Source organism: Cydia fagiglandana, chromosome 2 (assembly GCF_963556715.1).
Source record: "Cydia fagiglandana chromosome 2, ilCydFagi1.1, whole genome shotgun sequence".
NCBI classification, from domain to species: Eukaryota; Metazoa; Arthropoda; class Insecta; order Lepidoptera; family Tortricidae; genus Cydia; species Cydia fagiglandana.
Genome location: NC_085933.1, coordinates 13,517,769 through 13,536,669, shown reverse-complemented (window position 1 = coordinate 13,536,669; position 18,901 = coordinate 13,517,769). Strand labels below are relative to the sequence as shown.

At 37.1% G+C, this 18,901-nt stretch overlaps 1 protein-coding gene across 1 annotated transcript; it reads right to left on the bottom strand.

Moving 5' to 3' along the window:
• Positions 1–1,682: 1,682 nt before the first annotated feature.
• LOC134679631 (uncharacterized) lies at positions 1,683–9,991 on the bottom strand. The gene is made up of 5 exons (XM_063538581.1): positions 9,690–9,991; positions 6,830–6,938; positions 5,818–5,958; positions 4,704–4,875; positions 1,683–1,892 (listed from the first exon to the last, which is right to left on the bottom strand). Exons 1-5 carry the CDS (start codon positions 9,807–9,809, stop codon positions 1,739–1,741), a joined length of 696 nt encoding a protein of 231 aa, XP_063394651.1. The 5' UTR covers positions 9,810–9,991; the 3' UTR covers positions 1,683–1,738.
• Positions 9,992–18,901: the final 8,910 nt, after the last annotated feature.

The window sequence follows — 18,901 nt, the reverse complement described above, 5'->3', positions numbered from 1 at the left end:
CTATTCGATTCTGCCCGCTTATTGTTTCCTGAGTGGTTTGGACACGGTCAAGTTTGAATGTCATAACTACCTATCATATGTGTACCACAGAACGTGCCTATGCCGTTTGTGTTTGCAGACGAATCCTGTATAGCATACTAATATGCTTCGAACAATGTTCGTGCCCTATCGATTCTTCGAAAGCAGTTAGCGAGTAAAGGTATATTCTAACCATATGCTACACTTCTAAACTGACTTAAATACGGCGCTACTTTAGCTTCAGTAAACTCAAACGTAAGGCGTTTGATACTGAAATTCAGAGAAGATCCTTCTAGAGAAGATTCGGTTATTACGTCTTTGCGAAATTCAGTTTATGATAATTGGAATTTGATATGTTGGCAATACATATATATGCTGTTTTCAGTTAAGGTCTTTAAAAAATAAGATATGGATCATTCCTAAACTTGTACGAGATACGAGTATACTTCTAAAACATAGTACTTAGCAGGTTTTGACCGAGCGAAGCAAAGGTGATGTCCGTTGAAGCTTGGCCAAAACTACTTTCGTATGTTCGGATTTTCGATAACTATACAGGCTGCCTAGACAAGGTGGCAATTGTTTGCCCTACGATAACGAAATGCTTTGTGCCTCTCTATCATTCTTCCATATTAGTGCGATGGTGACAGTTGAGTTTCGTTCACTATGGAGCGTAAACGATTGGTACGTTGGCTAATATATGGCTACCTACGCACCCTGATTTTCTAGCAGCATCTCTTGAGTTAGACTTTTCCGATGACTGTAAACACTTGTGATCTAAGACTATTTGAGAGATTGTATGACACGGAATTTCTCTAGCTAGATAGCTACAGGGATTCCGTTGCTCTCCGTCTATTGGTTTACTACCTACCCCTACGGTTGGCTGTGTAATTAAAAGGTAGGTAGACATTTTTACAAATCTTTTTTATTGTACTTTTATATAATACGATATTTTATTAAAAATTAAATATAAATAATTTTGGCAGAATCAGTTGATATTTTACATTCGACATCAAGCTGTAAGCTTCGCAACAATGACATTACATACTTAACATTATTTAAATCATACATATTATAATACAGGTAATAATATTAATTATTTTATTTTCTAACCCTTTCCTAGTCATTTCAAACACTAATTAAGGGTTTTCTAATGTTACAATTAATTTTTAGTATAGTTCCCAATCCTTTTCAGTCCGCGGTGCACTTGCAAGTTTGAAATTTCGGCGGCGGCACCCTAATCTAGCTAGGCGGTTCGAAATAGATAGGTAACATAACATTAATTGTGAGGTGGATTGCGTGTAACGCTCCGGGGCGCCGTCTTTCAGCGAAGCGCAAGAAGTATTTGGGCGATTTCAGAAATAAATATCGAAAACCCGATTCTCACAGATCCCGGTGTTTTTGGGTTCTTTCAACTCAGAATCACTAGCATATTATTCAATTCTGATGATAAAATAAAATGTCCCAAAAATTTGTATGAAAATTGTACATTCCACTACGTCACGCACATACAAGTGAAAAAAAAATCAAACTAAAACGTGACGTAATGGAATGGACATTTTGGGACATCTTTTTTTATGGTGGGATGGAGAATGCTGTCGATTCTGAGTAGAATGAGCCCAAGAACGTCCAGATGTGAATGAATCAGGTTTTCAATATTTATTTCTGAAAACGCCCATTTCTGTATTGACCAATGGAGGGTACAATTTTGTGAATTCAGAAATTAATTATCCTGTGCTACATTGTAGGCGAGGCCAGGTTTCTGCGGTATCTTGGAGTCGACCGGCACGAGCACTGGCGAGTAGTCGGCACGTGCCGGCTTGTCCTTGCAGTCGTCGTGTGGGATCGCGAACACGTAGTTCATGTCGATGTCGTATCTGGGGATAAAGGAAGGAACATACAGTCTTGTCTAACACAAAACATACTCGTACATCTAGCCATGCGCTTGGCGAAGAATAGACCTAAGTATACAGGGTGGAAAAATAAGTCGGACCCTGGAGACAGAGGCAACCTTTATTTTTAAATAGATATAAAACTGCATTCAAAGATTTTTCTTTTTTTCTTCAATTTTGCTTGTCTAAAAAATATTCTTGAGTACTAAATATTCGATTTTATGGATATTTTGTACGACGGACGAGTGTAAGACCTAATGTTTCTTGGATAAATATTATCACTGTTATCATTAACATTAACTGTATCGATTAGTAGAAAAAATAGCGAGTGTTTATTTTTTGGAAGTTTTACTCGGTTCGATTCCCGGTCGAGACACGCCTGTGGAGGAACCTGGTCTTTAACAGAAGGTCATGATTTCACGCTCTTCAGCATTGAGGGACCAACTGAAGAAGAATACAGTCTTTGAATATTTCTTATTTTTTTACGTACCTATACTTTATTTTATAACTTAAAGCCTTTTTAATACGTTTGGTAGCAGACAAGCGCATGGTTCGGTGGTATTAACTTATTAACACTTAAATCAATTAAATCAACTAGGCGTTACCGATTCTGTAGGTGCCTACATCCGTAGGTTCCTTGTGCATTCATCAACGCGTAAACTGCAGTTAGGCTACTCGTAACTCATCGGAAATGTTATTTTATGTTAGTTCTAAACGAGCGTTTATCGGCGTTGACAGTCTTGGTAGCTTTACGAATGACGGTGCTCAGAGGCCTTCTCGCAAAAAATAATAATTTTTAAGAAAAAAAAACCGACTTCTATGGGGCCCGGTGAAAGATTATGGTAGATGGTGCACTATGTAGAAAAGGAGGTAAAAACGCTAGTACTTTCTAGTAGCATTTCGTGTCCGTAAGGGTCGTAGTTCTAGCCTAACCTAACCCACTTCTCTGATAGCAGTTCGGTTCTGTGAGGATCGCAGTTCGAGCCTAATCAAACCCATTTTTCTAGTAGCATTTCGTTTCTGTAAGGCTCGCAGTTCTAACCAAACCTAACCCACTTTTGTTCGGTTCTGTGAGGATCGCAGTTCAAACCTAACCTAACCCACTTAACGGCGCATGCGGTGCGGTGTACGGGGGTTTGAGCGGGAGGGGTTTGGCATCATCATATTTTATACCTACATTTTATGGTAGGTAATCATAGCGGTTTATTTAGTTTAGGTATCATAGGGGTTTTCCGGGTCAAGGTCCGGGTCTCTGAGTCAGAGTCCGGGTCCGAGTCCCGGTCCAAGTCCGGGTCCGGGTCCGAGTCCGGGTCCGAGTCCGGGTCCGAGTCCGGGTCCGAGTCCGGGTCCGAGTCCGGGTCCGAGTCCGGGTCCGAGTCCGAGTCCGGGTCCGAACCGGATCCGGGTATGAGTCCGGGTCCCAGTCCAAGTCAAAATCGAAATTCGAAATCACCAAACATGTACTATGCGTCGTTGAAGAGTTCAGTTCTGATCATCATCAGCAGTTCCACTTCATCAAATGCGACAGTTTTTAATGTAAATGCTTGATTTTATGATGAAAATACAAAAAATTCTATACGTATGCCTTTAAGATTTGAGGAGTTCCCTCGATTCCTTATGGATCCCATCATCAGAACTCGAGCTTGACAGAAATGTGGCTTAAAAACTAAACTTGCTTAACAAACATAACGAAGAGGACAAATCGCCAAACGTGAACTATGCGTCGTTGAAGAGTTCCGTTGTGATCATCATCAGCAGTTCCACTTCATCAAATGCGACAGTTTTTAATGAAAATGCTTGATTTTCTGATGAAAATACAAAAATCTCTATACGCATGCCTTTAAAATTTGAGGAGTTCCCTCGATTTCTCATGGATCCCATCATCAGAACTCAAGCTTGATAAAATTGTGGCTTAAAAACTTAACTTGCTTAACAAACATAACGAAGAGGACAAATCGCCAAAGGTGAACTATGCGTCGTTGAAGAGTTCCGTTCTGATCATCATCAGCAGTTCCACTTCATCAAATGTCACGTTTTTGAATGTATATGCTTGATTTGTTGATAAAAACACAAAAATCACTATGTGTATGCCTTTAAGATTTGAGGAGTTCCGTCGATTCCTCATGGATCCCATCATCAGAACTGGATTTTGACAAAAACGGAACCAATCTGTATGCATATACATACAATCAAAAAAATAATTTTCAAAATCGGTCCAGTAATGACGGAGATATGGAGTAACAAACATAAAAAAAAAAAAAAAAAAAAAAAATTAAAAAAAAAAAAACATACAACCGAATTGATAACCTCCTCCTTTGGGATTTGGAAGTCGGTTAAAAATTGAAATGTATTTATATGCCGAATATGCAAGAGCAATAGAGGGACAGATAACGAAATTTCGATTTTCGTTTTTCGCGGTAAGGGCTGATTTAGACGGCGCGTGAACTCGCATATGATTTTAGTTACATCGCGGACCGTTGGTTCCGTCCGGTTCAACCGACCGATCAAAACCCGCAATGTAATGAAACTCGCATACGAGTTGTCGCACCGTCTAAAGTCCTCAGAATTGAGCCTCCTTTAGCTTAGCTCAGCGCAGTAAAGTAGCGACTAAATCCTATCATAAACTATTATCCCACATCTAGCGTCTTTCGAGCGTCGGCGTCTGGTCAGCGCTATGGAAAATGACGTCGCTGCGCAGTTGCTTCGACGTTGCGTCGACGTTACGTCGAGCAGCGGCCATAGAGTTGTAGACGCCGACGCTCGAAAGACGCTAGATGTGGGGAGGGCCTATCAAACCTCGGCAACTTGTCCCTGAGATACGCCATAACGTTCTTGGGGAGCGTGGTCTTGCGAGACAGGATGAAAGCGCTCAAATACCGGGCCTTGTCCTTCGGCTCCGCGCAGTGCAGCAGCAGCGACCAGGTCTTGTACTCCGTGTCCAGCACGTACGTGTTGTAGATGCCGTCATCTAGAAATACATTATTCGTTAAGATCGGTTTTCCTAGGATAGCAGTGCCGTCATATAGCGGCCGTCTCCATAGTAAATAATATGGCTAAATATGGATGTCGTACTATTTGTATGGAGACAGCCGCTATATGACGGCACCGCTATCCTAGGAAACTAGAGCATTAGCGCTAGTAACGCTTTAGGGCTCCTCTATATACACGATGGGCCAGCGCCGGCCACTCCAAGGGACGCATTTATGCGTTAGAGGGAGCAAGTGATATTGCTATCTCATTCTACCGCATGGCTGCGTCCCTTGGAGTGGCGGGCGCTGGCCCATCGTGTAGAGGAGCCATTAAAGTGACATTCCATTTCCAACTGCAGCTGCAATACTGTTCATTTTACTATGGAAACGCGTCGCTGTCATTGTCAATTTCCATAGTAAAATGAACAGTATTGCAGCTGCAGTTGGAAATGGAATGTCACTCTTACGTTACGTGCGGCCATCCTCTTAGTGTGCCTAATACTAAACAAGAAAATTGTACAGAAGTTGTTATGCCAGTAATACTTCTTATTATATTGAATCATTTGAAAATAGCTTATTTATAAGTGCCACCATAGGGTATTATACTGTATTTAAAATAAATAATGTATTTAACCATGCATGAAATAAATCACAAGATAATTATTAGAAAAACACACATAGAAGTTATTTTTAAACACACGTTCTATTTAATAAACGGGATAGATATATAAATATAACAAGTAGGGGAGTTGACCGTAAAGTGACGATGTAATGTTTCATATAAATTCTATATTAGCAAATCGTTTTAACAGTTCTATAAAAGTAATTGATTTGTCTATAGTAGGAAAATACCCTATTCCTGCTTATTACGGTCGTTAAATCGGCTCTGTTGATAAGCGTTTATGACCTTTAAAAGATTAACAATAAGCATCAATACTTACAGGTGCTCTCGGCATGTGTCCAATGGGCTGGTTGGTTGAGGTCGACGCGCCAAGTGATGTTGCCGAAGAGATTCTCCCCCAGAGGGTCGTCCGCGAAACGGTAAGTGAAGTTCATTGTTACACCCGGCGTCCACCCGCCATCTGAAATTAAATTGGATGCGTTTAATAAATTCTGATCTTGATAATACATGTTAGAGTTTATATATATTACGACGGAGCGGTTCCAGGAGCCCAGCCAATCCTAATAGGTATAACGGCACAGAGTTCAGTATTAGCTATTCATCAGAGTTTAAGGTACAAAATAAGTAGGTTACAACCCTTACTTCTTTTGGTATGCTTTCTTTTAGTTAGATATAACCTAAAGGTATCCTCACAATGAAGCTACCTATATTTAGCACATTGGCACGGCTAGGCGAGTAGGTAAGTACTATCAAAGAGAATAGATAGTATAGAGGGCTATTGCCAAAGTAAATTTTGTAGTCACGGTACATTTACTGCCATCTATCGACACACGATTAAAACTTAAAATAAAATTGAAAATGTATAAATTAATCAAAATATGTTTACGGATAAATGATTTTTAATTTTTATTGTTCCATACTGAGACTGACCCATGTTCTTTCACTGATACTCGTATGTGTTAAAATTGTTAAATATCAAACGACACCGTCAACGCCATCTAGCCGAGAATAGGCCAAAGGCGCCATCTATTCGAGAATGACTTTTTCTTGATTTCCAAGGCACGTTTTTTTCTTAGACTTTATTTATCTTATACGGAGTTATATATATATCTCTGGTACTATTGATACTGGACATTTGTTAATTGTCATACTTATGTATTTCTGTCAACTGACAAGCCTGCAGTTACGAGTAACAACTTCAATTTTGATTCCTAGTAATACCAAGACTACCAAGAGGTATCACTTCAATATTGTACTTAGGTTGTCAAAGCTAATGGATGCTTTCATTAAGTATTTCATAAAGATCATAAAGTTTTGTTTTTGCTACTTACCTGCAGCCGGCACATGGTCGTCTTGCGCGAACACTGATTTCATACAGCTGTATGACAGGGCTTCCTCTGCGCTTGCATAGTACTCCACCACATACCAGTCACCGAGCATCTGAAAATAAAATAAATATAATAATCATAATTCAGCCTATGGGCCCGATTTGGATTTTGAAATAGACATCTATTTGATATCTTTTAGACATCACCAAGATACGATAACGATATGTTTAAGATCTAACCTGTCAAATTTGACATTTGCTCGATTCTGGAGATACTCTTGAACGATTTCCACAGGATATGACTTAGAGATCCAATTCACATCTAATAGATATCTTACTCTAGCTAAAGTAAAAGTGACATTGGTTGCCCGAATTGCGCTGCAAAAGATAACTAGTTGATATCTAAACTATAACTTATCTAGAATGGATCTAGTACGTGTCGTCTCTTGTGAATATCTTGAAGTTCGAATACGGCAGTATATCGTCTCTATAATACCTACTATATATTTATAGGCTGAGTACTATATTATTTCTTGTTTAATCAAAACCCCTTTTAAATGTGTGCCCCACCTCCTATTACAAATACTTTGCGAGGAATGTTTTGTCAGGCGTTTACATTCTGCAACAGGTTACAGACAACAAACAAGAGTTACAGATAACATCTTATAGATTATAGTTAGTTTTTTTAGCATTAGAAAGAAATTGAAAGAAGGTAAGCGATCTTGACACGTCTTTTAATTGAAAAAAGCTTTTTAAAAATCAGTATCTATTACTTATGAAAGCAGAAGGATATAAATAATCGTATTAGATTCATAATTGTTACATATTTGCCGTAACTTATTTTTAAAATGTGTTTTTCAATTAAAAGACACATCAAGATTGTTTACCTTATTTCTAATGCTAAAAAAACGAACAAATAACCCACACGTACCTATTTGATGATGATTGATGACGCTATTTTAACTTCGAATAATGTACCTATTACCCCTCTTGTTTCGCCTTTGAACACCCGAACCTATAGTTTGTGTTTTTAGCATTAGAAAGAAGTTGAAAGAAGGTAAGCGATCTTGACATGTCTTTTAATTAGGTACTAGATATGTATGTCTAGGTAGACTGGAAGTAGGTAGGACTGGAGTTAGGTAGTCCTAAACTTTTTTTGCGTTTCTCTAAATTTGTCCATGTGTATGAACTACGTAGGTACTTACAGAATTCCAGTTGACGTCCGCATGGTTATCAATGCAGCGTCCGACGCCAACGCTTTGTACGGGCTCATAATATGTTGATACTAAGATACTAACCCGATTCATTCTTTACTTAATTAAATAACGTAATTTATAACAACCATTTTATAAAATTTAGACGGAAACATGCAAATCTAGACGTCTTTCAAACAAATGAAATTTAGTTTATTTTTCATGAATATACTTGGAATATACCTACTCGTAGGTAGAATATACATGTATTTCAAGCGATTGAATCATTTCAAAAGTAATGTGATGATGTGTGTATTATGGGGAGATTATAATCAAAGAAGATGAATAGGCAACTAAAAAGTTTATCTTATGTTAAGACGAAACAGGAGCTGTTTTTTAAATATTTTAGGTAAATATACCCGTCTCGCTAACGGAAGCGGCACCTAAAAGTAGTGCGATAAGGACAAGGCGAAAAATCCTGCGTAAAAATCTCAAAAATCGAGGTTTCGCACTCCTCTGTTTCCTCCTCCAAAACTTAACCAATCGTAACCAAATTTGGAACTCTAAATGATTATGAAATTATCTGTGTCGGACCGTTTTGCTTTTTTGGCTAATTGATATCAGTTTTGAATGCCACGCCTCTCATTGCGGCATAGTCAATTAGGCCATTTTGGCCATTTTTGAAGGGCTCTAGCGCCTTAAAAAACAAAAATATCAAAAAAAGCAAAACGGTCCGACACAGATATTGACAATAGTAATCTGTGTTGAAAAAATCTTTGCTCTAGCTTCAAAAACCACGGAGGAAAACGAGGAGTACGTTTGTATGGAGAAATGACCACTCCTGTTGGCTCTTAATGAGGCGTTTAATTAAAAGGTTTTTAGTGACTTAATTTATTCTTATATGAGATGAGATATGAGTTATATGGCTTTAAATTGATTAAGTTAACTTAAAACTTGAGTCAGGTATAAGTATGTTAATTATGTAGGTACCGAAGTCGGAGTATCAAAGTCGGAGTTTTTAGTGTTTGTATTTAATGTCAACTTTTATTGATATTCCTTATGTTTATTCTAGGGTTAGCGCCCATTCCTTTTTTCAAGAAGACTATTTTAGAACCAACAATAAGAAAAGCTAATGTTATGCACACAATATGTTGTCTTTGGGTGGTTAAACGTTATTTACGACAAACAAGTCATAATTATCTAAGTACCTAATTATAGTTTAATAGTATACCTACGTATACCGCTCGGTTTCAAACATACCGGGTGTGGCATGTAACACGAGCATATAATTAAAACATAGATTGTACTCCTCAAACGATGACACTTTTGTTCAACAACTTTTAAAAATTAGAATTAAAATTAGCATTTAGAGTCCCTATTTTTCATACAAAATAAATATTACCTCCAATGGACGCCATCGCCACGCCATATCATTGTGATTGACGTTAGGTACTTGTCACGCCTTAAACATAGCAAAATTCGCAATACATTGCGTCGTAGAATAAACTTTAAATTGTATTAAAAATCAAACCATAAGCTACTTTTAAAAGTTGCTGAACAAATGTTGCATGTTGGTCAGTATGAGGAGTACAGCTTACAGATAATTTTTTTGCTCATATTACAGGCCACACCCGGTATAAATAACATCTATTATCCGTAAATACTACTTGCCTGTTGTAAATCGAAGTGTGGCACAGCCCTGACTTCAGGACATTTAAATTTATTCACAATTCTAGCCGCACTTTCACTCATCAAGATAATCACTGTCACTAAAAATATTTGTATAGCCATTGCTTATTTCGCCACCAAAACTAAAGTCTAAGTTACCAACTACCTATTTGTGTCAACATTAAAAGGCGCACAAAACGTATCAGTTAGTCGGCAGTTAATGTTGAACTAACAAAAGGGAATTGTTATCATTTTGTATGGGACATTTGTTAATGTGGTCAAACGCTGCTAGAATGCCATTATCTGACAATGTGACTCATTCTTGTAGGTAGGATTTTTTCTGAGATATGACATTTGGGTTTTGATTGTTTTCTGAACAGTTAAGTGATTAGGTTCGAATTATCTGACTTATCTTAGGAAAGAAGAATGTGTGTTAAATTGGCAGGAGTTTTTTCGTCTCTGTTTATTTTTCAATACCTACTGTATATTGGGTAATACCTAATACAACATTCTCAATATGAAGTGTGTATAAGTATGGTAGGTATTTCATCTTTGTGACAGTTCTCTGACCACCTCCAAATATTGTTGCAATGAGATAAGGCCTACCAACTAGTCAGCTAAATGTATTGCTGTTACTCACTGCCTATACACCTTACACATTTGATAATATTATGTTATGATTTTATAAAATATACTTATACTGTGTAATTTTTTTGAGTAAATACATACTAATAAGTAGTAAAAAAAAGTATGGTATCGCTGGAAATAAATAATGTATTATACTAGTGTGTCAAACTCAGAGTAATTAACAATGGAGCCGCCATTAACAGGCGTTCCCCTCTGTCGAAAATAGGCGGCCAATGGTCAACCTCATGTCAACCATATGTATGGACTAACGTTTATCTGACATGACGTACCTATACATTTGATGTGCCCCTCCCCCGCAAAAAACGGCAGACTATTTTGTACCGAAAATTTTAGACATGGCGTCTCCGTTGGTTATATCCTCCAAGGTGTCAAATAACGACCTAACGACCTTCCTAAATTTAATTAATTTAAGGCCCTCAAGATTGCTATTCACATTTTTGGCATCCGTTGTTCTAAAAAAGCGCTACGTTTTTTCAAAAACTCTGCTGGCTGAACCCACTAAATAACTATTACCTACCACCTATGTTGAAATAAATAATCGCAATGCTACTAGAAAAGCTAAGTGAATAAAAAACTGACCGATTATCCTAAATATTCATTATCCTTGCACAACAGAAACCAATATTTAAAACACACACGTCACAATTTCAAGTTTAGTCAAAACGCGCCGTAATTATAGACTTGTACAAGTTGTATACATGCTATGTATTCAAAGAAAAGAAAACTCGACCTCGAACTTCATACATGTATGAATAAGAAGAAAAATATACTCGCTCATCATCATAATCACACGCAGTAGCCCGCAGTAATCCAAAATATGTATTGAGGTTGTCATAAATATTATCGCCTCATGAAGTAAACACTCAGCGTATTAATAAATCCTCTTCTCTTATCTTAATTAGGTACGTTCATATCGTGTGTTTGCCCGAAGGGCTCGAACACATAATTAAGCTCAACACATTTCGGTTTTGATATTAATTATGTTTGTTATTATCAATGATTGTCATATTTTACTTAATAGGGTTGTTTATGATACAAAATGAATTTTGCTGGGCTAAAGTATATTTCCAAACACAGAAACCAAACCAAATAGATTTTTGTTTTGTAGGTATGTTACTAAAAGTATAAGATAAAAATGCCTAGTTGACTACCTAAATATAACGTACCTATATTAAAAATCAATTCAATTATGTAATTCAATTTCCTACAAGCTTCTTAGAAACTTAAACCTATGATTAACAAATTGAAATATGGGTCGCATATCTAATCACTACGCTTATACCTATAAGCGTATGTACCTACATGCTGCTGCTTTGTTTTTTACTTACTTATTTATTACTAGCTGACCCGGTGAACTTCGTATCACCTATCTATACTATGTCTCCTTTTGGCACGTCACGGATTAGCCTGGCCGCACACGCTCGGAATTTTATGTAGGTACTGATTGACATGGTGTGTAAGCGAGACAGCACCATGCATTTGTAGAGCGACGTCCCGTTCCCACCTGTCATTCCGTACGGAAACACAATGAACATTCCGAACGTCTGCAGCCAGGCCTGAAAAAAATTGTTATCGATTAGTCCCTCTACTATACATATAGGGTGACTTCAAATTGGTAATACAAAATGAATATTTTACATATATCTTCCCTTCATTAAGCCCCTCAATTAAGTCTCATGCTTTTAAAATAATTAAAAGTATTTTTTTTTGTTTCATCCAATTTTTTTAGGTTTCACATGGTTATCCCTCGGGTTATCCTAACATAATAATTAACAAAGAAGGTTAAATAATTTCAAATGAACACTTTCCTCTTTGGTTATCAATCACCTGTCACAGTATTTATAAAGTAAACGTGTTTTGATCAGTAATTGTCACTTGTCAATTGAATATTAGATTTTCCGCAAATTTTGATTTTACAATAAATTTTTAAATAAAACAATACCTGAGAAACGTGTTTTCTACAAAAGGTGCAGGAGCAAAATTTGGAGAACCTCCATTTCCAGCAAGATTGTGCACCAGCACAGTTAACTCTAAGTGTGCGATATTATTTAGACCAAGAGTTCCCTGGCAGATGGATTGGAGTTGGACGCAACGGCCCAGTCGCATAGCCCCCTCGAAGTCCCGATCTTCGCACGGGAATTAATTACCCTCGATGAACTTCGCCAAAAGCTAATTGAGGTGTTCAATTCTGTGAAACCAATGAATTTATTCTTGGCAGACTAAATAATCTCAAGAGTATTCATAAGAATCAGAGTTATGTGTCCAGAAAAGCGGTGGTCATTTTCAATACATATTAAAATACGTTTCGTTAAAGTAGGTGCACACTGATCTACTTATTGAAAGTGTTGAAACGTAGGTATTTTAAGATTGTGTTAAATTCGGTAGTTTACGTATATTAATAAATGATTTCAGTTAAATTAATTCGCTTATTATTTACCATAAATTGTATCAGGGTACTTAAAACTAAAACGCTTAACTTAATGCCTGTCCAGACGGGAATAGTTTTACTCCAATCTGATTAAATTGTTTGATCAAATCAGGTGGTGTGGTGTGGTTGCAAACTCCATTTTGCTCGCTGATTCCCTTTTATTCGATTGTAAGATTATGACCGATAAAATGGAGGTGCTAACTTCAAAATCTGTTCTTATTTCTTGTACACATTACAAATGTAACCTGTAATGGTGTACTGATGTCAACTTTCTAGCATTAATTGTAGTTTCGGCTCTGCGTGATGATGATGAGTCAGTCAGCCAGTCATCCAGGACACGTAAATTTAACGCTGTTTTTTAGGGTTCGTACCCAAAGGGTAAAAACGGGACCCTATTACTAAGACTTCGCTGTCCGTCTGTCTGTCTGTCACCTGGCTGTATCTCATGAACCGTGATAGCTAGACAGCTGAGATTTTCACAGATGATGTATTTCTGTTGCCGCTATGACAACAAACAGAATAACATAAATTATGTAAGTAAGGTCCTATACAACAAACGTGATTTTTGATGGTTTTTGCGTATTGGAACGGAACCCTTCGTGCGCGAGTCCGACTCGCACTTGGCTGGTTTTTTTAATCCTGTTGGCACCTCAGACAGTGGAGAGACACTCCTGACTTCGGGCAAACTCGGCTCCGTTCGGCTCAGCATTGCTGCGAGCGTTATAAGGGTTGCTACCATTTGACGTCCTTTTGCATGCACGACCACAGATAAGATAATGACTTGAATTTTGACAACCCTAAATAGCCGAACGGGATAGTACCATACATTAAAAAGGGATAGCAAGATTCATCCCTGAATCGCTATCAAACTTCGGTTTTGTAGGAAGTGTCCATTATGGTACTTACGGTAGTACCAAAGAGTAAGGTAGTACTATTATTTAGTATGTATATATTTGTTGGTTGTCATTTTGTTTATGGCTGCGTTCAAAACTGTTTGCATATTGCTGGCTTTAACAGACTACCGCACCGGACCGCGAACTTGGTGTGTCCCGGCGTACTTTCAATCGTGTGTCAGAGGGCCTACCGCGAACAACGTAGTTCGCAAATTTTACTCCTATTCGCGGTAGACCCGCAGAACGTTCGTTAAAACCATACCGCCGGGCGCGGTGCGGTAGTCTGTTACGGCTTCATGACGTCGGGCAGTTATATTCCGTTTCTGAACGCATCTATAAAGCTTGACAACCAACAATGACAATCTTTTGTGACAGGGACACTATTTAGTGTCATTTATGTGTCATTGCTCGCAATAATGTGGACATGACTCCAAATTTGATTGAATAATTAATGATTTAATTATTTTTTTACCTGAGATTTGATTTTGTTCTCTAGTCAATAAATAGCACTGAAATATATTTTTGATATAAAAAAATGAGTACCTACAAAAAATTTGAAAAACATACTGATTTTTTAAAAATAAATTTGCATTATAAGAAATCTTTGTGTTATTTATTGATTAGAAATCAAAATTAAACCTCAGGTAAGAAATTAATTAAATGATTAATTATTTAATCAAGTTTGGAGTCATGTCCACATTATGCTAGCAATGACGCCAATCTGTCCGATTTCTGTTATTTAAAAAGCATTGTTAAAATCTAAATACGCGATAATTCGAATGTTGTGGATCTATGTTATCGACTCAAAACCCTTGATTTAATATAATCTTCAATTTGCGGAACTCCAGTGTACCGTACCGACAGGACAGCCATCATGTTTGACAGGTACGTTGGTAGGAACATTTTGTATGGGAATGATCATTCTTTCATTATTTTGTTTTCGTAAATTTTTTCAATGTTTTTAATAGTTATTCTGCTATTCTAGGCCGAGACTAATCCAACAAATCAAAAACCATGAAAATCGGTCCAGCCGTTCTCGAGTTATGGATGCTGGAACAAACACGACTTTGTTTTATATATATAGATTTCGGTAACTCACCACATAGGCACTTACTTTCATTAGATTTGTACTGAGATGCGAAGTCTTGTATCGGGAACATATATCTCATGTGACTAGAATCATAATAAGCCGCCCCCGGTCAAACGTACCACACTATCGGAATCCTTAAGAAGTTCCTTGTGAGAGTTGTGAGTCAGTAAGCCATGGCCGAATAAATGGAATATGACCTTGTATGTACCTATACATACGAGGTATATGTCATGAATATTTTGAAGTTTATTGTTAAGTTCATAATCATTGTAGAACAATCAATCAATCAAAAGTTTGGATACCTTAACACATTCACTGCCCCCGACGAACATGTGCGTTCACCGTCATACAAATTTGTTCCTAGGCTACGCCCCCTGGCAGTGAATGCGTTAACACACCTACCTGCCGTATAAAAGGGAGTAATGTCCTATCTTTAAAAATAAGGAAAATGATAATATCAAACGTCAGTAAGAAAAGAAACAACGACATGGGGATAAATTGGATCTAGTTATTTGGTCATGGTTATGCAAACTATTTCTTTAGTGAGTATAAATTAGATACCAATAGAAAATTGTCGACTAGAGCGAGGATAGGATAGTTATAAATTAAATAATTCTATTGGTTCATAACAAACACATCCCTCGCTACACATCCTCGTACATCTCTGGTGGAAAGGCAGCCTAACCCCGGCCAAGTGCGTGTTGGACCACGCTATATTAATGTGATTGATCACACAAAATAAGCACTCGAGCACTTTTACACAAACGTTACTCAAATTTTGCCGTCTTCATATTAATATGTCGAGTATGAAATATGAGATTCAATCGAACATGTTTTAATTAATGATTTGAGCTACATACTACACAGGTGTGACTGTGGACAGGTTTGGAATTGTAGGTATTATATAGCAAATTCGGGCCGTTATTTGTAACTAGTTTGATAACCCACTTTTTACCATCCAAGCTCGTATGTAACACCTCCGTAAAAATAAAAATGTATTTGAGTTAAAAAAAAAGTTGTTTTATGGAATCAAAGTTTTAGGCGCCATTAGAATTTTACTATATAACTTTACACCTATTTGTACTCCATGTTATCATTGTAGATCATAGGTCAGTGGTTCCTAACCTGGGTAATGACCCCCGTGGGGGTAAAACTGGTACTTTACGGGGGTAATAAGCTAACCTAATATAACAATACAACAAACGTACCTACACGTTTTATTTTATATTGCCATTGGAAGTAGGGGTAAAATCAGGTTCCCTAGTTACTCATAGGGGTGACCGGACTGAAAAGGTTAGGAACCACTGTCATAGGTAGATGTCTTTTATTTTCCTGTCTCATTTATAATAAAAGGAACTCGGTTTGCTTAGTGGCTTAACGCTAACTGTTAATTCTGCATTTTAATGAAGGAATGCTAGGCTAGGAAAGTGCCAGACGTGCTCCGTTTACGAGGCTAGCTACAAAAACTCAGCGATTGTGATTCCCTCCGCGTAAACTAATTTAGATTCGCCGGAGATGTTGCGGGCTTAGTGGTACACTTGCCTTGGGAATGTTTAGACAGAGCCGGGCGCAAACTACGCGACTATTCTGCATTCATATCATATTTGAAAACTCCAAAACATCGTTTGAGTATGACTACTTTACCAGACGACGGAGAAAAATCAATAGTCTTCGTCACGCTAAATACATGACTTTCGTTTGACATTATTGAGAAAAGAGAATATACCTAAACAGTGCAAAGCGCAATCTTATAAAAATAAAAATTGCTCAAAGGCTTATAAAGATGTCCAATATCCTTACTGATATTTTTTTTCTTAAAAGTTTGCAATATGCAATACTGCACCTTCCCTTCTACGATTTTCTTTGGTTATTCAGTTCCGTCCAGTGCAAAGTACCAAACGTGCATAGTGAAGTGCAAGCGTGCATAACAAAACGCGGCCCCGAGATAAACACTTACAAATCGGAGAAACTAACCATTCACTGGTAAAAGTAAAAACACATATTTGAACGGATTATATTTTACGAACGTATCCATCCCTAAAATACTATTCTACGGCTGCTACACAAACCTCATTAACATCATACTTACTCTCGAAAATTACAAATTTGGATGGATGGCTTAACTCAAACTAACTAACCGGCGTTTTTTTTTGCTCGGTATTTTTATGACACTGAACGTAAATCTTGATTAAGCTTCCTCAATAAATACTTAACGGAGCAATTATTTACTCGTTCGTTCACTTTCTAACATTATCACTTACTACTTCTAATACCTGACTTAATTCGTGTCAAACAAATAATTGGGAAGTAGAACAACTTTGGCTTACATTTTCACGATAAAATGCTGGTGCGGTGCGTGAGAGTCTTTTATTTAATTAACCATGTCAATGGCACCCACAAATGAACATATACGCAATGAGTTACTCTGTACACATAAAGCCATAAAAAGTAATGCATCAATTATAAAATTAGTACCTAATCGTTTTTCATAAATGTTATTTAATTGGCAAAGTTTAATGAAATGAACTTAAGGAAACTAAGTTAGATGTATAAAGTTGAGTTTTCGGTGTAAGTGGGCAATGAATGTCTGAGTTTGAAATGTTTGAATAATTTCCTGGAGTAGTTAACCTATAATTTATGTAGTTGTCAGAAATGTGATAAAAAACGCAAGACATCCATGTTTTGGAAAATAGGGTTGCGTGGAAGAATATTAAACGACCTTATACCACACACAACATGATGAAACGAAAAAGAGTAATTATCATTACTTCTTTTGTAAATAATATAAGTATTTGTTTGTTAAGCTGTCTTCACGTACCTACTTACTATTTTACCCCCTACGAACAGAGACGGTATATGCAATTAGGTGACAGACTATTTGTTTGTGTATTTATAGTATACAAATAAATGTTCGAAAATATCTCCACAACGGATTTACTTGTAGTTTCAGTTTTCTGTAATAGGTTTGTGGCCAGTGATAATTTCTAATATAGGTTTAAACTTAACAGACAGGTTTATAAATTTGTAAATGTTGTTTTATTTTATACAATCTGTAACATAGGTCGTATAACTTACATACCTACATACTTTGCTAATAGTAGTAGTATTATTGTACAAGAAGACTATGCTAATTATGCTGAGTTAACATCATCATCATCATCATCTCAGCCATAAGACGTCCACTGCTGAACACAGGCCTCCCCCTTAAAATAAAACAACTGCGTTTTGCTTTATTATAAATTTTACAACTTGATTGACACCGTTTATTGTCCCGCAGTGTAAAAGCAATAAATAAGTCGAAGTGACACTCGACAGCAGCCGGCTCGAGCGTTCGATCTTCACAACTGCTTGTTTCCATCACTTACTCAGCAGCATCACTAGTTGCAAGGCAAGTAAATAAGATCTCAAGCCCCTTAACAACTTGCGTAATCGGTAGCCACAATAATACTGGTGCGATCGCCTCGCCTGCAGTTAGTAGGTATACGATGGGAAAATGACTCTGTATCTAATTAACAGACTGCGTGAGAGTGGGCGTGCCCTTCATCTGTTGGACATGTTCTGTTTTGACCTCTTTCGATTATTTTTATCAGCGATAAACCGAGAAAATATTCTCAGTATCAATTTAACGTCTCGGATTTTTGTGAAAGGGGCTGATTAAAATAAATTAAATGTGTTCTTTAATTCGAATATAGTACATTACCAATATTCTCACTTTTATATCAGACGTTAACATAATTGTTACATACATTTTATACCTAGTTCCTTAGTACGTGTACTAGAGCGATCACTATGAACTTTAATCCATAATTAATTATAAAAGTTATTTTGTTATTTATCTGGGGTTGCATCCTCACGTCTGTGGTCTAAGCAAACTTTGCTTTGGAGAGTGGCAGCCGACTAGATTGTCTCTCGTATTTGTTTTTAGAAATTAAGATAAACATAGGAGTTGTGGACGCGTAGAAAGTGTTTGTGTGGTACGTTTTTAATTGCCAGTTAAATAACCGTGGCTATCATTAACGGAAGCTTTTTAACAAAAAATACCTAATTCACAATTTGCTCAGCTACCGAATTAGCGATGCAGCAAATAATTATGACACGTAAATTTTAAGTAGGTAATAAGTATTTAAATGTTGGTGTTTGTATTAAAATAGCACGA

Coding starts and splice junctions, on each gene's coding strand:
- LOC134679631 (XM_063538581.1), bottom strand. CDS start 9,809: ATGGCTATACAAATATTTTTAGTGACAGTGATTATCTTGATGAGTGAA. Junction 6,939..9,689: donor CACACTTCGATTTACAACAG/GCAAGTAGTATT, acceptor TTTTATTTTCAG/ATGCTCGGTGACTGGTATGT. Junction 4,876..5,817: donor GACACATGCCGAGAGCACCT/GTAAGTATTGAT, acceptor ATGTATTTCTAG/ATGACGGCATCTACAACACG.